The sequence below is a fragment of the Cololabis saira genome, chromosome 24 (genome assembly GCF_033807715.1).
Source record: "Cololabis saira isolate AMF1-May2022 chromosome 24, fColSai1.1, whole genome shotgun sequence".
NCBI lineage: Eukaryota > Metazoa > Chordata > Actinopteri > Beloniformes > Belonidae > Cololabis > Cololabis saira.
Genome location: NC_084610.1, coordinates 8,906,790 through 8,929,169, shown reverse-complemented (window position 1 = coordinate 8,929,169; position 22,380 = coordinate 8,906,790). Strand labels below are relative to the sequence as shown.

At 41.1% G+C, this 22,380-nt stretch overlaps 2 protein-coding genes across 9 annotated transcripts in view; one reads left to right on the top strand and one right to left on the bottom strand.

Annotated features, from left to right (window-relative positions):
- Positions 1-5,202, bottom strand: part of LOC133425423 (potassium voltage-gated channel subfamily H member 3-like) — a 49,036-nt gene extending 43,834 nt beyond the window's left edge. For both annotated transcript variants that reach the window (XM_061716274.1, XM_061716275.1), the window contains exon 1: positions 4,904-5,202. In XM_061716274.1, coding sequence (XP_061572258.1) covers positions 4,904-4,979 — 76 coding nt within the window. In that variant the 5' untranslated portion in view covers positions 4,980-5,202. The remainder of the gene's footprint in view (positions 1-4,903) is intronic.
- An 11,010-nt stretch (positions 5,203-16,212) lies between these two features.
- The window catches only part of LOC133425014 (protein FAM184A-like), an 89,537-nt gene continuing 83,369 nt past the window's right edge, over positions 16,213-22,380 (top strand). For all 7 annotated transcript variants that reach the window (XM_061715657.1, XM_061715660.1, XM_061715656.1 and 4 more), the window contains exon 1: positions 16,213-16,480. In XM_061715657.1, the coding sequence (XP_061571641.1) occupies positions 16,307-16,480 (174 nt within the window). In that variant the 5' untranslated portion in view covers positions 16,213-16,306. The remainder of the gene's footprint in view (positions 16,481-22,380) is intronic.

Genomic DNA, 22,380 nt, shown 5'->3' with positions numbered 1-22,380 from the left:
GATGAGGAATTGGAGTAAATAACTGTGGTGTAACTGTTTAAAATTCAATTAAATCTTCCTGTGTGAAGACAAGGTGACGCGGTCAGGGAACTAAAGGCTGATTTATGGTTCCGCGTTAAACCAACGCAGAGCCTATGGCTCTTGCTAATATATTGTAAAGTCTCTCATCTTTCTCAGGTTTTATCTTTTTATTATTTTAACATTTTCAGAGACTTGTGGGGACGGCAGAATGTGAGGGGTTGATAAAGGGGAGCAAGAGGGTGATCATTAGTATTCAGGAGATAATTCTGCGGAGCCCTCTTTTCCTACGTATGTAAAACCTATTCCCAGATACGGGACAGGAGGCTGTGACGACCTGTCGACCCTGACTTTAGTAAGGACAGCTTTGCTGTGGAACAGCAACCTCTGCTCGTTCCTGCTGGAAGTCTGGAGCTTGTTCTGTCCAGCATGTGCTGGTGCTTACCTGGGGCTTTATTACTGTTTAATCAGAGTCACAACTAAGCTTTCTTGGTGGAAATTGGGCTCCAAAACAGCTTATCACCTCTTCCCTTTGGGATGTTTCCAAATTTGGAAATCAAGGAGCAAAACACCATCCCAGATTTAAAGCCACTGCCTATTAGAGTTGTGCAAGTTTTTCTGTTAGCTGGACGTAGTCAGTCAGTTGGGAAGAAAACCTTCCCATTGCAGTGCCGTTTCTAGCTTAGTGGGGACCTTATGCACAACTATTTGGGGGCCCCTACGATGCAGAGATTCCCGATCTGAGCCACAGACATGCCACAATACGCTTCACAAGCAAAACAGGCTGCAGCCATGATATCCTCACATATTTAAATTAAACATCTTGAGTTGAGCCACTCAAGCTGTAACTGTAGTAACTGTAGAAAAAAAATTATAATAGAAGAAACATCAATACTCTACATGTCAATAAATGAAATGGATATTGAGGGTCTTTAAAAAAGCTTGCTGTAAATTTTGAAAGCAAGAACCACAAAAACTACAAAATCACACAATACTTCCTTACACTTTAAACGTAGTACAGACAGAAAAACTAACAAATGAGCTACATGAAGGTATTATTTCAATAACATTTTCACAAATAGCATTTACCGTGAGCACCTTGAAGACCTTAGGATAAACCTTGCATTGGTCTAACTTTTGCATCCATTTTTGCTCTGACCCACAATTCCTCAGTCATGTTATTTTGAATGAAAACTCAACGATGCATGACAGCATGAGAAAATATTATAATTTGATCCATCACAATTCACAGATGCATCTTTGCCTTGTACTTTCAAATGATGGGATTTAAACAGATTTCTTCTCATGATATGGTTTTGAATTATGTTTTAAATTATGTTTTAAATGACAGCTTTATTAGTCATCACCAAATCATAAAATAAAAGCTGTCACCCAGAGAGTTACACCAAAACAATTTGTGAATTAAGTGGGCCATGCTCGAGATCGACCAAAATTTAATTAGTCTGTTGCTATGCATCAATGTGCAAACAATAAATGCTAAAAAAGCTTGTTATAGTATAATAATGGAGTTTGGGATGTATTACCGTTTGTCTGGCCATAGCATCAATAAATCAAATCAATCTTTATTTGTATAGCGCTTTTAATACAAATAAAAAATGCCATGCAAAGCGCTTTACATAAAACATAAAACTTAATAATAATAATGCCCCCCCCCCATACACACACACACACACACACACACACACACACACACACACACACACACACAGACGCAAGCACACTACAGTTCACACAAGTATATGGCTGAGCACTGAAGATCCAGATGAAAATAGAAGGAAAAAAGAAAATACATCTAGTATAACAATGTAAACAAACCAACACCAACAACGACAGTTATGTTGTATTTTTAAAGAAAACTTCAACAACGAAGTACAACCAGGTTAGTAGTAGTAGACTTGTGTATCACTTCTGTTTTAAATAATCCACTCGGAGTAAAAATCTACTGCCACAATAGTCTAAAACAATCAAAAATAGGCATGAAATGATTAGTCACTTCATGAATAACTAGTGTTATTGATAAAGTAGGAGTACACTTCTAACTGGAGCTCTATAAAACATATACAGTACTAGGCTAATTAAATTAGTAATATGTAACCCATAAAAAATATGTAACCCATAAAGTTTAATGGAAAATATCTGAAGAACAACTTCCACGAGACGATGACGTAGCAGATGTCTGAGCAACAACAACCTGCTAAAATCTGCCACAACTGGTCTGATATTCATCAGTTCAGAGAACAGAACAGTCTTTCCCAATTTTATTTGAGCCATCTTTCACAAAGTAAATTTTACAGCTGATTTTAAATACATCCTGAGCTAACTAGCAGGACAAATTAGGAAAAAAAAAACTTTTAAAAACTCCCTTATCCACCCCACATCACAAAGATATGCCTTATTTTATCCTTTGACTTTCTTTCTTCTGCTGTTTCTTCTGTCGTTTCTCTGTCCTACTAGGATTACTTTTTTTCATATCCTCACAGAATGATGGCACCTGTCAATCATTTGTGTCAACGGTTACTTATTCCACAAAAAAACACGAGGACTTCTCATTGCAGCTTATTTTATTCTCATATCCCATTTATTTTTAAACATAAAGGATAAAGAGGAGACGAGGAGGAGACAACACTGGCCTTAAAAGGGACCCTTTGAGTGGCCTTCTTCTTTGCTTTTACATCTATGAAAGGCAAGGCGAGGCATACTAAGTTTATCCGTGTAGCACATTTAAGCAAAAAGGCAATTCAAGGTGCTTTACATAATAACATGAAAAGTAAAGAGGAAAAAAAGCAGGAGAAGCAACTCCTCAGGGCTCTATGATGCGAGTGAAATCCACGCTTATTCAAACACTCTGCACTGCATGGACCTTTTCCTGCCAGCGCTGCTTGCCACCAGCAATTACAGGGAGCAATCATTCACAGAAGTGCAACCTGCACACTCAAATTTAAAGCTGCCGACATAAAATTCTCTTTGAAATGTTTGCATTTCCAGAGCATCACATGAATGCAGGTGCCAATAATCATGTTTAGGTTATTCTGTATTTGCAACTGGAACGGCAACCTGTAGATGTAATGCATAGCTCTGTTTCAGAAGATAGACAGATCCCACACTGATTGCTTGCCCGGTGCCTGCATGTGCCCGGAATGGCTGCTAATATGCGACTATGTTATGTAACACTCTCAAGCTGTAATAATAGCAGTTTAAGTATTGATTGACAGCAGCTTCTCTAGACTGATGTATGGTTCTGCAGTGAGTCGGGTGAGTAATAATTAAAGGTCTGGCTAAAGTTAGACAGCGCTGTTGAACGATGCGAAGATACTCCTCTGTCTAACTAAAATCTTCATCTTTAGTTTTTCTCCTATATATCAAAATGCTGTTTTTGGCGATTGATAAAAGTTAAAAAACCAATCGTCCAACCAAACCAAAGGAGCTCAGGTACCACTTTGCTCAGTGGAAAGACCTCTTTTGTCTTCAGCAGATGATGTAACAAGTTGAAATGTTTTATATCCAAAGAGGTTGAGGCACTTTAGGTGCTGTGCAGCTGCAGTCGCTCGTTTATAACTGCCAATTAGTCAAAATCGATTTGGACAATCAATGAATCAATTGACAACATTAGGACCATCATCTGACTCCTGATTCATTTGATCTTAAAGTCGTTTAAGAATGGGAACCACTTCTAAGTTTGCATCCTATCAATAATCTTAATTAATTACAAGCCAGTGTTCCATCCTGCAGTGAAGTGGGAAGTGGGGGAACAATGTGTTAATGAGGTCCTCTTAACAGGTTAATCCTGCCATGATGAGATGCATTACACATTTGAATCTAAAGTAAAGGCTGTTAGATAGTGAAGTGTGCCTTTTTGAATTGATTAACCATTTTTAGATGCAATCTGGCACCAAAGAGTAAAATCTTTGAACACTCAGTCATTGCATTAATTAACACTCCATTCACAGGTATTCAGAACATTATACAGCACAGCTTATCCTCCGTCAGGAAACCACATCATAAAAGAGATAAACCCATTTTTTTTTCCAAACTGAATTAAATATATAGGTGCCTAATGAAAAATACAATAATGCATATAATTAAAATCTAAAGATTACCTTAATCAATACATTTGTGAATGGGTGGTTTATGAGAACAGGTTATACTGTGTGTGTGTGTGTGTGTGTGTGTGTGTGTGTGTGTGTGTGTGTGTGTGTGTGTGTGTGTGTGTGTGTGTGTGTGTGTGTGTGTGTGTGTGTGTGTGTGTGTGTGTGTGTGTGTGTGTGTGTGTGTGTGTGTGTGTGTGTTGTATCTTGCAGGAGGGAATCATCATCACGGTTTTCTGCCTCATGTCTTGGGTTGATCTGTTTAAATCTTAAAAGGGTCAAACATTATGTCTAAATGTAACGGTTTTGTGTCTTTTATAACAATTTATGTCTTATTTTGATCATGTAACATGTCTGAACCCATTTTATCCCTTTGTCGTATTACATCTTTATTTACAAATCTTGTGCATCTCATTTTTCATTTTCATGTTTTTATGAAATAAGACGAGGGAGTGGTGAAACAAACCCTTCTGTCACGAGGCTCTGTGATGTCTCTTCATTCTTTAACAGATTCGGTGCTTCATGCATATTTAAGACGCTGGCTTTCATTCATCATAATTCATTCATCATAATCCATTCATCAAATTATCAGTTTCCATGTTGCAAGTCGTCTGAGGGGGCTGGGAGTGGACAGTGCATAGTTCATACATTGTTTTTGCAAAAATAAACTGTCTTGACTCAGATAACAACTCAAAGTAAGCGAAATGGTTCAAAGGACAATTGCGCAGTTGAATATCGACGGTGTGGGAATAATCCACACGCAGACCAAGTGTACTCACGGGTCCCATCAAAGCGGGTGGCGATGGTGTCCAGGAAGGTGTTCTGGGGCGCGATGAGCCCGCGCATCACCGGCATGCGGGAGCGCGCCGAGCCGCGTCTCTCCCGGCGCTCGGAGCCATGGCTCTCCGCCGCGGTGGACACGAAGCCCGGCAGGAACCTGGTGGTGCTGGCCGACGCTCCCCCTAACCCCTGGAGGAGGCCGCCGAGCCGGGACAACCGGGACTCCACGGTCCCAAACTTAGCAGCGACCACCGCGCAGGTGGTCCCGGAGAGAGGAGAGGGGAGGAACGGCAGGTGAAGGATGGAGAGACCGGCGAGGATGCTCGCAATTACGCACGCATGTGCTGCAATGCAATCCCTCTCTCCTCCCCTCTTTGCTGCTCTTTCTCTCTCCCTCTCTCACCCAAACACTTATTTTTTTTACACTTTTTTTTCTTTCTGTCTTTCCTCATTTCCCTCCGTCAAAGCCCCCCCCCCCCACTCCTTCTCTCTCTCTCTCCCTCTCTCTTTGAAACCCCATCAGGCTCTTCCCCTCGCATCGTTTGATGTTCTGATGAATGCCTTTTTAAATCATGCAAATTAAAGTGGCCAAGGCTTCTTTTGATGGGCATTAGACCGAAATCTATTATCATAAAATATTACCGGCAATATGGGTCTTTTTGCACACCTGAAGCTGCTAAATCTGTCACTCCACGGATGAAGTGAATACTTCAGTCAGGAGAGGCAAGGGAATTAAAAACAAATCTATCACTGTCAATATTATGGTGATTAGCATGTGAATCATATCCCATCATCTTTCATGGATGCAGCCTGATAAAGTTTTGAAATATTTACCAAATAAAAAGTGGCTGAGCATCTGTGAATGTTTACACAAAATTAATTCAGAAAAACTGTGCCATGCGTCACTATGAGATGGATGGATGGATGGATGGATGGGCATTTTTCAGAGGGTCAGTAAAATGTAGACTTCTCTGAGAAACTTTACAAGTTCAAAAGGTCTTACATCAGTTTTGCATCAGTCGTTATGGTTATTGATCCATGGAGCTCTGCCAGTTTGAGTAATTTCATCAGGATGTCTCTTTGCATATTTAATGTTTTGATAAAACAAATCTTAACACTTTAATTATTTTGCGCTCATACCAAGGATGAAACTCCGGGTTTTTTTTTTGGGGGGGGGGGGGGGGGGGGGTTAGAGGCTTTTTCAACCCAACGTGGAAGTGCAGTTCCTTGGACGGCCACTAGAATTGTTTCCAACAGTGAGTCAATCTATAGGTGTGTTTTCCAGGTAGATTTTTAAGGTGGATCATTGATGTGTCTCTGCATTACTAGGGACAGCCCTACAACAGTGGCCTTCAGGAACCTTTTTTTTTTTTAAAGATTTTTTTGGGCTCTAGTGGCCCTTTATTGAGATGCAGACTGGAAAGGGGTAGAGAGAGAGAACGGGGAAGACACGCAGCAAAGGTGTGCGGGCTGGATTTGAACCCGCGACCGCTGCAGGAGGAGGACTGTAGCCTCAGTATATGAGCCGCCGCTTAACCCACGGCGCCACCGAGCGGCCCGGCCTTCAAGAACCTTTACGGGGAGTAAAACGTTCCAGGTACTCTGTGGCAGAAACACTCATTCACGTCTTCATCACCTCCTGACTGGACTATTGTAATGGAGTCCTGTCCGGGTTCCCAGTAAAACCCTGGACAGGCTCCAGTACGTGCAGAACTCAGCTGCCAGGGTTCACCCACACCAAGCCCTGGCAGCACATCACCCCCACCCTCATCCACCTCCACTGGCTACCTGTTGAGTTCCGTATACGGTACAAACTCCTGCTTCTCACCTACAAATCCCTTCACACTTTGGCCCCCCAGTACCTGTCTGACCTTCTTCATCACCACTCTCCCTCCCGGAACCTGCGGTCTTCAGACGCTGGTCTGCTTTCCATCCCCCGGACCAGACTGACCTTTGGGGACAGAGCCTTCAGTGTTGCTGCCCCCTCTGGAACTCTCTCCCTGCCGTAAAAAAAAACTCACCTTTTCACCCTGGCCTTTCCCCCTTAAGTGGTTCCCTCCCCTGTTGTTTTGTCCCGGTTGTGTTTTTGTTTTGTTTGTTTTTTTCCTATTTTCTTTTCCTGTAAAGCGACATTGGGTTCCTTGAAAGCCGCTATATAAGTGCAAGAAATTATTATCGTTATTATTATTACTCAGATTGGCCTGGAGGAACTACATTGTGGAGGGTCTCTGCTGATCTCTATTTGATAAAGATGGAGGAAACAAAAAAAACAAAACATATGGGGTGACGAGTTGCATAATATACCAATGTAGCGAAGAAAAGACCCCCCCTTTTATCTCACTTGCTGTGGTGAACTGAGGTTGTTTCGAAACGTGCAATAGAAATAAACTTGATTTGACTGGTCAATAGTGTTATTTGTTCAGTCAACAGTTTGTGTGTGGCGCTGCAGTGTTAAAGTGTCATAAAGACGTCGATGGGACGGGCTGAGGAGGTGGTCGGTTCTGTGAAAGGTTCCTGTTTCATCCTGAATCCCCACTAATGGAAACACACTTTATGTTTACATGTTAAATGTCCAGCTTCAAAACTCGTAAAACAAATCTTAGTTTTGCAAAAGCAAAACAGCTAGATTACATATACGTGACCACCACATCACAGGTATATTTTTGTACAATTTATCATTTAAAATGATGCCTTAAACCATATCTGGTGTTTTTGCTGGATTTTTCAGGAGACAACTACTTTTTAACAGAACTGTACAGCTAAATATATTTAAATTATATTCTTTTTCCAGTGACATTTGAATTGCAGTCTGTGTTTTTGAAGGACTTCTGTCAGCACTTCAGCTACTTTGCAATTTTACTGGACTGAACTGGACTTCTGAGCTCTGATTAAAGACCCAGCAGACTATAATTGGCTTATTTTACAGAGAGAATAATGTATGACTTTATGTTAGTCAGCTGTAACGGACCACCACCACCGCCGGCTCCAGGTTGGCCTGGAGGGATCCGGGGGCGAGGAGGCTCAGCTGCAGCTCCAGGTGGAGCTCCAGTGAAGCTGGTAATCCTCCTTTCAGATGGCACCACTCCTTATTTCAGATGTTTTGCTTTCAAAATCTGAATGAATAGATGGAAGGAAGGATTCGGTCAGAAATGAATATTTATTACCATGGTAGTTAACATGAGCCAAAAATGAAGCTTAAATATCAAGTTGGAGCAACGTGAGGGAAGGTGGCTTTGCTCCAACCAGTTGGCTTGTTCATCCCACCTGTTTGCCAATTTTTTAATTAACCAGGGATGGTTAATTCAACTCCTGCCAAGATGGCACCCAGTACAGCTCACACGGTTATCCTTTGAAACCACATTTCAGAAACCTGTGGCTGACGTCACCGCAGAGTTCCTCCAATTCTGTTTTTATCATCTTTGATCTCGATAAAACCACAGTAGAAGCTCTTGGCATGTTTTGTTCAATTGTAACCCTGGCACGGTTGTTTTATTCATGTAGTTCACCTGAACATGAGTGAATGATGTCACACAAACCTCAGTGTGCCTCAGACAAGGGGACCAAGACCTTTTACCAAGGTGGGTGCTTAAATCTGGCTGAGGCTATGGCAAGTATGAAACCCATAAACAGTACAAAACAGGTTGAAACTTAGGCTGAGGGGTGAACCATGTGGTAGTCATGTGACCGTCTATAGCAGGGGTCGGCAACCCAAAATATTGAAAGAGCCATGTTGGACCAAAAACAAAAAACATGTCAAAATATGTCTGGAGCTGCAAAAAATGAAAAGTCTTGTATAAACCTTAGAATGAAGACAACACATGCTGCATGTTTCTATATTAATTATAACTGGGGGGAGATTTTTTTTTCATTATGCACTTCGAGAAAAAAGTCGAAATGTCGAGAAAAAAGTCGAAATTTCAAGAAAAAAGTCGAAATGTCAAGATTAATGTTGAAGTACAAGCTTGAGACAAAAGTCGAAATGTCGAGAAAAAAGTCGAAATGTTGAGAAAAAAGTCAAAATGTTGAGAAAAAAGTCAAAATATTGAGAAAAAAGTCGTAATTTCGAGAAAAAAGTAGAAATGTCAAGATTAATGTTGAAGTACAATCTTGAGACAAAAGTCGAAATGTCGAGAAAAAAGGCAAAATATCGAGAAAAAAAGTCAAAATGTCGAGAAAAAAAGTCAAAATTTTGATTAAAAAGTCGAAATATCGAGATTAAATAGGAAAGGAAAAGTAAGAAAAAAAGGAAAAAAAGAAAAAAATAGAAAAAAGAAGAAAGAAAAGTAAAAAAGAGGAAAAAAAAGGGAAAAAAGGTCAAACATTTTTTTAAAAGCTCCAGGAGCCACTAGGGCGGTGCTAAAGAGCTGCATGCGGCTCTGGAGCCGCGGGTTGCCGACCCCTGGTCTATAGCCTTCAAGAGTCCTCAGATCAGGATGAAGTGCAAGAAACTCAGTTTTGATGCGTCTCAAAGAGGAATTTGCAACAAATACCAGAATATCCAAACATCAGCCATCGATCCGTGATGCACTGAAATGAGCCGGTTTGTTGCAGCTCCACTAGCCCAGGGATTGAAATGAAAAAGTAATGCATGTTTAATAATTATCCACAATAGTTTGAACACTGAGGCACTCAGTCATAATGTACTTTTTTGGTTAAATAAAAAAATAATCTCTTTAAAAAAACTAAAAAATGAAAATTTAATCAGATGGTTTGAAGAGAAAAACATCGAATGAGGTCAAGAGCTGCACGTTACACAATGTTGGTGCTTTTAACAAGGTAAGATGGAGACGGAGGGGGGGAGGAAACGCAGAACTAAAGTCTGGAGATGCTAAATCAGACCATCTGCACCTGCCAGTGTCCAAAATCCCCACGAGGACAAAGGCAGAGGAGTCACTGGCACACAAAATAACGGCACCCTGAGCGTAGAGGTGAGCCACTGCAGCAGCAGATGACTCTGAAATGAGGGTAGACGAGATGGAGAAATGAGGGGTGAGGTGGAGAGAGGAGCAGTGGTGAGGAAAATTGACTTCTACCCAGTCCTAGCAAAAAAATGACTCCATCGCTTTGCCTTATCAGACCATGACTGCACTAGTATATGTTTGGGTCCTGTTCATGAACATTACAACTCTGAGACATTTCCACAGGGAGATGGTGACATCTGCAGGAAAACAGGCCCAACTGAAGGAAGTAGAAACTGCTGCACACTTAAACCTTGTTTAAGATTTGAAGATTTGCATCCTTTTCTCTGAATAAGAGGAATTCAATTAAGTTTAAACGGGCGAATTCAGGATCAACCTGGCAGATGTCCTGGAGATGAGTCATCAATCCAGACATGATTAATTACAGGGATCTGCTTTTATTGCTGACAGGCCATGTTTGTTTTTTCCCCAACGGTGGACAGATCTAATGGAAAACGGTGTGAACTCATTATCATGAGTTTATGAAATGAACTGATTATCTCTGGAAGAGGGTAGCCTTATTATTCAGATGTCATTCAGAATCAGCGAGTGCTGACAGGAATCAACGAGAGATCACGTCCCTCCAGTGTTAGTCTCACTCCATTGGCTCCCCGTAAACTCAGAATCCAATTAAAAATTGTATTACTTGCTTATAAAATCCAAAAGGGCCTAGCTCTGTGATATTTGCAAGACCTGATAGTACCTTATGTTCCTAACAGAGCTCTCCGTTCTCAGAGTGCAGGTTTACTCCTAGTTCCTAGAGGATCCAAATGTAGATCTGGAGGACGGGCCTTCTGATATCAGGAACCATTGCTTCTCTCCTCTTCTTCTCTTCCTTTCTCAGTAATTAATTATAGGTATCTCATAGCCATCATTGTTCTCCATTGTTCTTGTAGTTTGTTGTGCTGGTCTGGGGCTGGTCTGCCCGCCCCCCCTTTTTGTTCTGTGCATGTTTGCAGGCCAGAGCCTCAGGAGCTGCATGCTGACCTGCAGTGTCCCCCCCCCCCCCCCCCCCCCCCACCCCCCCCCCCTCTTACCACCTCATATATAAATCTATTTGTATAGTCATCCCTGTAGTGCACCAGGTAACCATTGTGTCTGTGTCTCTCCTTTCTCTGTTCTTCATTCTCTCTGTCTCTTCTATCTTTTCCTGCTCTGCCCAGCTGGTCTTCAGCAGGAGGGTCCCCTCTTATGATCCTGGTACAGGTTTCTTCACTCCTAAAGGGGAGTTTTTCTGTCCACTGTTTTTTATGTTTATGTAATAGTTGCTCGGGGAGCATGTTCTGGGTCTCTGGAAAAATCATAGAGACACATTCTGTAGTAATAGCAGTGGTGGACAGTAATGGAGTAAATTTACTTGAGTACTGTACTTAAGTACATATCCAGAGGATTTGTACTTTACTTGAGTATTAGATTTATTTGGTACTTATTACTCTTACTTGAATACATTTCCAAGACAAATATTTTTACTTTTACTCGAGTAAATTTCTAGAAAGGCTGAAAAGTACTCGTTACTTTCAGGTCTGCTCTTTTTTCTTCTTCCCTAAAATCCTATTGGACACAAGCTGTTTTTGTCAAAGGAGGAGACCTATCACAGTGCACGCTCTCCACCGGGATGTACGTAAAGCGGAAATACGTCAAGCCTCCTCAAAACGATACCGCCAAAGTAGCCTGCGTTTGTCAAGACAGAGCCGCAACAAGTCAAGACAGAGCCGCAACAACGGCTACGCCTGCGTCAGGAGAAGAAAGACAGTCCGCTGAGTCGTCTGAGTCTGATAATGAGCCGGACTCGGAGCAGGGACTTTCACAAAATCGTTGGCCGTATCTTAACTCAATGTTTGAGTCGACCGAGTAAAAAACGAGGGCACAGAAAAACCACAGACATTTACAACTTAAACTTTACAACTTAAATGAATTTAGAAAAAATATAGTAATTTACTGATGTGGAAAATAAGAAATGTACTCTTACTCTTACTTTTACTTAAAGTAAATTTAAAAGCATTTACTTTTGGATACTTAAGTACCTTTAAAAGCAAGTACTTTTCTACTCTTACTCGAGTAATATTTTGACTGAGCTACTTTTACTTGTAACGGAGTAAATTTTGAAAAGTAGTATTTGTACTCTTACTCAAGTACTGGGGTCGAGTACTCTGTCCACCTCTGAGTAATAGACGCTACATAAATATAATTTAATTGAATTGCATAGAATAGATGCTCTTGTTTAACTTTGCAGAATTCAAAATGAATTGTTCCATCAATGACAGGCCACCCTACTTCAAATGCAGCAAAACAGGCTCAAATTATGATACCTCCACCGCCGTGTTTCACAGATAGAATATGGTTTTCATTTCAGAGTTCACATGCAAAGTGGTGTCATAACAGTCTTAGTTAGTGTGAGCTTTATTGGCCTTGAAGTAACCCTGGGATCCTTCGAGACTTTCAAACATCTAGCTCTTCGTGTGATCTTTGTTGGCCAACCACACCGCACAATTTGACTCTGTACATGCGGTTTCATACCCTCGAGTTTAAGGAATCTCTTTCCTCGTCGTCTAGAAAGCAGGGCATGTTTTCCCCTGACAGAAGTGGATCTTTTTCTTTTTCTTTTTTTTAGATCTAAAGCTGCTTTATCTGCAAACAGAGCTCTGGCAGAGACTATCCGTGTGAGTGGGTGGACCCTGCAGCCCTCTGTTTGGAGCGATCTGACCCCTGACCTGCTGGCTTGGCCCTCGCTGGCTCCTGACAATTTAGTCTCAATCCTAAACGCAGCTGGAGCCAAGTCAGATATCAGTGAGATAATAAGACTTGACACATCCTCAAGCAGATGCAATACCCAGCATCCCCCTCTGTAATATCACTCATTTGAAATTCACGGCTGCCTTCAAAGTAAGCTGTGATTTAATAAAGCCAGTTACACGGTGGAGAGTTTCTGGACGGATATGTCTTGATCAACGATGTGAAAACTCATCCTGCAGTCTCCACCAAAAGTCAAGATTACAATACAAATATGAGTGGTCAGGTCGCTCCAATTCATTTTTCAGGACTTTTATGACAGCATTGTCAGAATTAGTTTAAATCTAATTTAGATAAACCTTGGATTTACCACGTGACTACCATACAGGCAGATTACATGAAATATAAGTTAAATGTGCTCTCAGAATCCATTTAAGCTTGTTTTGCTTTTTTCTTCTTGACTGAAAATAATTATTAGTTTAATGCTCTGGACCTGACGGAGTAACAAATAAACACTTTCCTATCGATTAGCTCATGTTTTCAAACTCCTGTAGTTGTGGTCTGTTTTCAAATATTGTAGGTTTGTAGACTAAAAAGCTTAAAACAACTTGACTGGCTGAGAAAAAATAATGGAGAAAAATAATATTCTTCTGAAAACTGAGTTTGACTACAACGATCGACAGTTTACCTGCATTTGATGGCTTGCTGTTCTTTGATATTTAAAGAGACTTACTTATTTCTAAGACATAACGGACCATTCTAGGGTTAAAATAACCTTAAGTCTATTATTAGATGGTTAGAAGTGTCAAATTTCGTGAATTGAAGCAATTTTCTGTAAGAATAGAATCCGTATTCGCATTAATATGAAGTGAAATGATGTCTTTAAGCTGTTTACCGGCACCTCTTTCACATGACTACAGTACTGAATAATGGGTTCGATTTCACTTGTTTTTGTCACATTTTTAAACATGTCTTATTTGGGATGATTCCTTTCTTTGGACTCTAAAAATGTCAACAAACTGACCTGTTGGTGGATAATTTATAACAAAATGTTAAAATAATGCCCAGATTCCAGAGATGACTTTGTCAAATGTTGTCTAAAAGTGTCCGAATTAGATGTGTTTATAGAGGAAAACGTGAAATATTTTATATGTAATGCATCATTGAGTGCAGGAAAAGCACAAATCCCAGGTATGTAACATTGTACCTGTGATTTCTGTCTTGTGATCAATTAAACTGATAGATTGGATCCCACCGTGGAAAAATTGCCATCAAAAATTAATGTCAGCAATGCAGCTGAATAAGTGTCTAATTTATTTATCTATGCTTTGTTTTCTCTGTGTGTGTTTAAACGTATTTATGGAAATATAACAGTTATGTTGTTAAGGCAGATCACCACTAGATGTCAGTACAGGATCAGTCTTTCCACAGTGATTTCCAGCATAACGTGACAAATACGTTGTTGCTGAAACGGTCACTCAGCAATTAAAACATAAAATAACTGAACAGAAACCATTTTAAATTTTTAGATATGAATTTGAATTGAGAATATGATGGGAAAAGTATCCAATATTGATAGCAATGTTGTCTAAAACTCTTGCATTGTCTAGTTTATGACCTTAGAGGAAACTGCAGGGAATTATGTTTCCTTTCATGAGCCCACCTGAATACATTTTAGGAAATCAAGAGGTTTTCCAAGTATGTGGTGGCTGCACGATGTTAAGCAGTCTTATTTATTATTGGTCAAAATGCCTTTCGAGTTAAATATGCAAATGGTTTGATGCACTGTCTGATGCAACAGCTGAGGATATACAGTAAGAAGGCCTTTATTTTTCTAGTACACCAGCCTATTTGTACATTTTACTTTGGCCAAAGATACACGATCAGGCTTTTAAAATACTCACCCTGCTGTAAAAAAATCACTTATGTAAAAGTAGGTTGGTATTAGCAGATAAAAAGTCTAAAAGATGGGTAATAACAAAACAGTTTTTTACCGTATTCAGACCATATTGCTGCATTGGACACTCGTAGCCACTAGAGGGCGCCAAAGCCACAATATCCTTTTCATTTGTCCCTACCTAAATAAAAACACTTAAGTACCTTCATTTTTTCTCTTAATCCCAAACCCTAACCATGTGTAATGATAAAAATGAAAAGTGTAAGCTGTTTCCTAACTTTCTGAATAAGAAACAATTTGTGTCAGTGCTACCAAACCCCGTGAACCCCAATAAGTAGTAAGCATGGGTGGATGCACAGATTGGATGCAAAAAATATGAATGTCTTATTCTGTTCTTTCAAATTTGTGAGTTTCAGTCTCAATTTTCTGTTTTTTGTTTTCTCGCAAAGTTGATAGTTTATACATCAGAGTCAGTAAACCGAGTCTGCTAACTCGCCTTGTTCATTTCGCAGGGGTCAAAGGGCCCATAAGATCCAGGTTAACGGAGAACTGGGACTTGCGATTCCTGATTCAAAATCCCAATCTAAATTTTGAACTTTTGAATCAAAGATCGGATCCTTTTTCTTCTTAATATTAATATACCATCAGGGATTATCATAAAGGACTTGAGGAAAGTCTCTACGTACAATAAGCCTGCGTTTAAGATCAGATCCTTCTTACGTTATGTTCAACTAAATAAAAAAAAAGACTTGGTGCAATGACACATAGGAGAAAAAAAACCTAGTTTGAGACGATTAATTGTCCAGTCACATCTAAAAGGCATTAAAAGGTATTTTCATGCCCCCATAAAACTATAACGTATAAAATAGGGGTCCCTAAAGAGAATCTTGCCCTGGACCTTAAAAAAGCTAAAAACGACCCTGGATAGATGGATGGATGGATGAATGGATGGATGGATAGATAGTTGGATGGATAGATGGATATATGGATGGATGGATGGATAGATGGATATATGGATGGATGGATAGATAGTTGGATGGATGGATGGATATATAGTTGGATGGATGGATGGATATATAGTTGGATGGATGGATGGATAGATAGTTGGATGGATGGATGGATAGATAGTTGGATGGATGGATGGATATATGGATGGATGGATGGATAGATAGTTGGATGGATGGATGGATAGATAGTTGGATGGATGGATGGATATATGGATGGATGGATGGATAGATAGTTGGATGGATGGATGGATATATGGATGGATGGATGGATAGATAGTTGGATGGATGGATGGATAGATAGTTGGATGGATAGATGGATAGATAGTTGGATGGATAGATGGATAGATGGATGGATGGATGGATATATAGATGGATGGATGGATGGATGGATATATAGATGGATGGATGGGTGGATATATAGATGGATGGATGGATGGATGGATATATAGATGGATGGATGGATGGATATATAGATGGATGGATGGATGGATGGATAGATGTATAGATAGATGGACAGACTCTGCATCATAACGTGGCTCAGCTGGACCAGAGCGCTATTGGAGGAGCGTCTGTTGCGCGTCTCCGCCTCTCTCATCACTCCCACTCCTCCCGTAGTGGCTGCTCCGCTGCTGATCCCAGCCCCCCCTCATCCCCCTCACACCCCCCCACCCTCATCCCGTCTCTCTCTTCACCCACACCGCAGATTAACCACCGAGCCAGCGATGGCAGGACTGAACGCGTAGCAATCCCCTGCTCCATTTTCCTCCGCCTCCGCCCCGCGGTCCGCGCTCGGGTTTATTCCCGGCGAAGATGGCGACGGGGGCCGGCTGGCAGCCTCCGTACAGCAGCTCCTCCAGCAGCAGCAGCAGCACCAAATACACCCCCTCTTCCATGGCCAGCATGTTTTACGACGGCAGCTTAACGCTGGAATACACCCAGGACCTGCATCTGAAGATGAGCAAGAAGATCGCCCAGCTGACCAAGGTCTGGGCTTGTTTTTGTCATCTGGAGGGGATGGAGTAGTGCTGCATGCAGCATGGGATGGCATTTGTAAACATCCCATTTTATATTGTTATTATTATTGTTTACATTTACTCTCATGCAGGTCAGCAGATTTGATGCAACTGAATGATGCAAATTGCTCATTTTGCTGCAGGGTTCAGGGGTCACTGGTAATTATTTAGTCCTGGTACTAACAGGCACTGAGAGTCATAAATCAGTGCTTCTTCAGGGTTTGCTCGGAAAGAGTTCTCCTCTCCTGGGATGCTCCCTGTATGCTGGTAGTACATCACGCTCCAGCTTTGCAGGAAAGTCTGTGGCCAGGCTGCATTCGTGAGCGATCGCTTAACATTAAGGGTTTTTCCTAGATGCCCCCGAGGAATCTGTTTGAGTCTCGTCACCCTCAGCCAGCCCGCTGCTTAACCTTTTTGTGTGGTTTTTCTGCCAAACGCCGAGTTGCCACGGCCTTAAGGACCGGGAGAAATTATGTAATCTTGGAGGGATGCAGGGGGTTCAGCAGAGCTGCTTCTTTGTAGTCTACCTGCCACCAGTGCACAGGGGTACTACTGTGTGCAGTAGTAAGAGATTTAAGGTGGCAGCTCCTTTTCTAGAGCAGCTATACGCTTCTGTGCCAGTGGAATGGTGGATTATGTGTAAATAAGGCAGTCATGCTGCACACTAGGAGACAAAAGCAGGAGTATAAGACCGGCGATTTTACATAATCAGTGATACTATTCTAGAAAAGGCTAAAGATAATGTGACCAAAATATCAAAGATAGATGGAAATTGTGGATTAGTGTGTTGTGTTTCAGCGACGAATTAACATATTGGCACAAAAATACTCACAACAAAGAGATCTGCCACTGATGACAGTATAAGCATTTGTTTTCCCAGCTTTCTGTCCTGTTTTTCTCCCCCGCCACAATAAAATGTAATGACATATTAAGAGAAGTCTGTTATACACTAAAAATGGTCTGTTTTTACTTAAATGTTATAGTTTTGAGCCTGTTTTGGTGGTGTTGATGGTGGCATGTTCCTCACGAAACTGCGTTGACTGAGGCTCATGTTTGTTTTTTTTTATCCAAATTTGGGCAAGACATATGATGATGCACCCCGAATTGGAAGGTATAAGGCAACAGATTTAAGGTAGCGTGCCAAGGAACGGTGTGTTTTTCCCACGACTGAGTCATTTCCTCTGGCCTGCTGGACTGTGGTCATTATGGAAACTCCATTTTAGTTATTGGGCTGAATGCCACAATCCCTGCTCCTCAGGAAAATGAAAATTTTACCTCACCGACTGCAAAGACAGGTGTGTCTCACTTCACAAATCAACCCGAGATATTAAAGCTTTATTTATTAAATAGAATTAGATTATGTGCGCATCCATAGACCGTATGATACTGGACAAAGCCTCCATGACATCACCCATCAAAGCCTTTTTTTACTTGCAGTGCGCAGTACCATGTTGCAAATGGACCAGTTCTGGGAGGCTAACTGGAACGTGCATATTTTAGCTTGGCTGATTTAGTTTATTTTAAGCTCTGACCCCTCCACCTTTTTTGTTTGTTTCGTTTATTGTTTTTAATTCAGGCCTGTCAATATGTTTATTTCTGCTGCAAATTAGAACATTTTAACTTGGATGTTAATGGGGATGGACTTGCTTTTAGAGCCAGCCTCTAGTGGTCAGATGATGAACTGCAACTGTTCCTGCTTCCTAGAGGAAGGATGTGTATCACTGACCTTTTCAGTGTATTTTTGAATCAGTAATGTCAATTATACCTTCATCTTTTGGCTCACTAACACTTTTTTAGTACCAGCTTCTCCAGTGTGAAGCTTTAATGAGTTTCTCAATGCAAACTGATTATCTTTAACTAGATTTTACTCTACAGGCAGTTAAATGTAGTTATATTTACAGATTTTTACTGTAAAGATGAACTTTACATGTGATTTCAATGATTTGACTGTATTTTATCCAATTTCTGCTGCTGTACAAATAGAGAAGATAACTTTTTATGTGCTGCATCGAGATGCTTTTTAAAAATGTAAACATGGTGGCAGCTTTATATCTGTGTTTTGCTTTTATGTGTTTGTATCTTCAGGCTGCAGCTTTCTGTTTGTTCGTTGTTTTTTTTTTCTTAGAATTTCTAGTCAATTTTCACATTTTTTTCCCCCCCGAATGAGTAAATCCCACATCCCTGCTCCTGAATACACATTGTGTTATTCTGTGTGGAGGTCTTAATGGTAGCACACATGCCTGTCCACAGAAACGTTGTTTCGGCTTCACAGCTTGTGCTGCCTTGTTAAATTCATGCATATTTCACTTCAGTGATTGTGGTCCAGTGGTGATGTAAGGCAGAGCAGAAGTGCCGGGGAAATTCTAGCTGCACTACGCAGTCATGTGAACGTGCTGCATGCAAATACAGCTCTACCGCTCTATGTACATAATGTGACTGAATTAATCTGGATGTTAATGTTAGCTTTTGTTAAAGCTGCGGGCTATTTAAAAATGTCACACCCCAGTAACATTCTTCCACAATGGTGTGGAAAGATGGTCCACCCTCTCCACTTTGTCCCTTCTGCTAGACTGGCTCAAAGGGCGTAGGGACCAAATTCTCACACAACTCCTCTCAAAGAAAAGGATGGTAAACACTCAGCCAACGAGTTTCATGTGATTTCAGGAAAGATCCTTCCTAATCTTGGCACTCCCTTTTGGCTGTGAATTGCTACACGACACTTTGCACCAAATATCAATCAATGATCAATGCCGAAGTTTGAAAGGTACACACCTTCCAATGTTGCTGGGGTTGGATCTTTGAGTCCTACTCAGTTCATGTTCTGCAAAGAGATCAGAAATATATTTGGGGCCCATTTTACTGATTGAGTTATAAGGTAACAAGAATCTTGTTCAATTCAGGGCTGAGTGATACGACCTCAAACCAATGTCACGATAGATTGGGCAGTTTAATCTCTAACGATAAATGCATGTGTTGTCATGTAACTTAGGCCCCGTTTACACGTAGCAAAAACGGTGGTGTTTTCATGCGTTTTGGCTGTTCGTTTACACGAAAACGAAGCTCAAAGTCACCAAAAACCATCATTTCTGAAAACTCCGGCCAAAGTGGAGATTTTTAAAAACTCCGTCTTCACGTTTGCGTCTAAACCGAGAGAAACGGAGATTTAGGCTTCAGAACTTCACATTATGCAACAGAAACGTAACCAGCGTTCATGTGTGCGACCTGTGTTTACAATTTGTTTGGCCACGGTCAATACTTTCTTGTGTTGTATTTGTTTTATATTCTAAAGTCACACTTAAAAGTAACTCCACTTCTCTGTCACTCCAAACCAAAGACTCTCGTTCATCTTGGAAGTAACTGGAAGTTACTCGTGTCATTTGTTGTTTTTTTCCAGGATTCTGATTGGCTAACATGACTTTATCTTCTCTTACACTGCCCCCTGTAGGTTTGGATGCTCATAGCACTTTAACAGCGTATTTATGCAGGTTCATGTAAATGATGGTATTTTTCAAAACGTAGAGGGGGAAATATCCGTTTTTGTAAATACCCAGCTATGTGTAAACGTGGCCTTAGGTTACCTCCGCTACGCATTCATGGACATCACCCGGCAACAAAACATTCTATTTTCTAATTGGTCGGTAACTCCAGACGGCTGCTCTGAGTTGAGAGCGCAGCGTACAATAGAGTACCTGAGTTACTGTGCGCTTAAGTTAATTTCTCAGCATAAGAAATGCCACGTGTGGCGTGAGAGTTTGTGAACTTGTTGAAATGCAGGAGTCTCACACCAGACAGCCCTGTTATGTCAGCCGCATCTTGGTTTGAACCATCAGCCATTTTTCTTGGGTTTCCCTTCCCGTTCAGGCTGGATGGGTGGAGTCACGTGATTACAGACGTACACCGTCTTAAAGGGGAATTAAACTAGCCTATCAGCACACAGTCAAAACAGACAAAAAGACATTTACTTTCTTTTTTATTAAAACACCAAATATATTAAAGGTGGGCACCCCACCCACACAACAGCATCGTGATCCCCATTCAAGTTAACATCCTCTTATGACCACACACCAGGCATCACGGTGAACGTATGCTCGGGGAGGGAAGACGGACCTGCAGCTTTGAGAATTTTGAGGTAGCAAAGGAAAACAATAGCAGATGTTGTGAAGAGTTATATCAGTTAGTTTATGGAGTAATATAGCGGATTCTTTGCTGATGTGTGACATAATGCCATAAAGTGATACACAGTTGTTGCAGGCGATGATGTGGAGGTCTAGAGATACTGCGGGTAAAACAGGCTGACGACTGCCAGTGCTATTAAACAGTTCCTAAAATGAATCATATTTTTCTATAATTATTGAGATTTATTTTAATGAAAAGTGCATTACAAATAAAATGTATTATTATCATATATTCCTTCAAATGACATTGAAATTTGGATATTAAAACTCCAAACTCCAAACTATCATGCACTGATAACTGAGAATAATATGGGCTCTATAATTTGATTTAAATGGTATAAAGATACTACCACAAAAAAGTTAATTATAGCCTATGATTCTCTGAGAATTGCAGGAATTCTAGGAAAATTCATTAAAATATTAAATAAAAAAAACCAATCAACCTATACTCTGATCTGGACCAAACAAGGGCCGAGTGGTCCAGACAGAAGTCCCTGAAGGAGATGTACATCAACAAAGGTAAAGAAACCCAGAGGCAAATAGAGAGACTGCAGAAGTTCGCTGATGGAGTCACTCTCAGCGTTGCTGAAGTATCTTCCCGGGTCCAAAGCTCCGTAAGACAAAAGAAGAAAAAGGTTCTGCAGAAAGACTACGAGCTTCTAAAAGTAGCCCAAATCTGTGGCCAGGAAAAGTTCTCCCGTGAGCTCCAGACTGTTCAACAGAAAAACATCACTCTCCAGGAAGAGCTGGACAGAGCCAGGAGTTCACATGAGGAACTCAACATGAAATATGAAACCAATATCTTTCCCATTCGCCAGAAGGTTGAGACTCTTAACAAAGAAGTGGAAAGAGAAAAGGAGTCTCACGCAGCCCAAACGGCCCAAAACCAGCAGTTTATCAGGGACCTGAGGGCTGAGAAGGACACCATCCGTCTACAGATGGAGCAGGAGATCACCACCCTGCAGCAAACTTCAACACACACACAGATGCAGCTAAAGGCAGAGCTGGAACAGATGGAGCTCTCGTACAGAGACCTGAGCTCCAAGTATGAAACTGATCTTCTTACTTTCAGAAAACAGGCCGACTGTTTTCATCAGCAGCTGCACGGAGAAGTTCAGGCTCACGCGCAAACTGTGAAGACGGATGTGGAACGATTTAACACGACGAAAGCAGAGCAGGAAGCACTCCGACAAACGATGGCTCAGAAAATGGTTCTTTTAAGACAATCCACCGCTGAGAAAGAGAGAGGTTTTCAGACAGAGGTGGAGCGTCTAAAAACTCAACTCAAGAGACAAATGTCCATCAACTGATTTCAGTCCTCCAGAAAGAAAAAGAGCCAGATATGAGGAGCCGGACCAGGAACAAGTGTTTATCCCTGTTTCTTTCCTTGAACCCATGAAGACGATTCAGCTGTCTGAAGAAAACGTCCCAGAGACGAGAAATAATAAACCTGAACCCAAGATCATCCCTCAGTCGTCTGGAGAACTCGTCCCTGAAATGAAAGAACCGGAGATAATGGATGTGACTCAAGACTCAGATGATGCCGTCTTACAGACGAGCACCAAGAAACCTTCATTTTGGAAGAGGACACGTCACTTCCTGGGTCTGAAAAAACCAGAGGCATGGAAGAAAAAGAAAACACCTGAGAGTTCCTAAGATCATCCTCCCATCAACACCAGAGAAAATCTGATTTTCT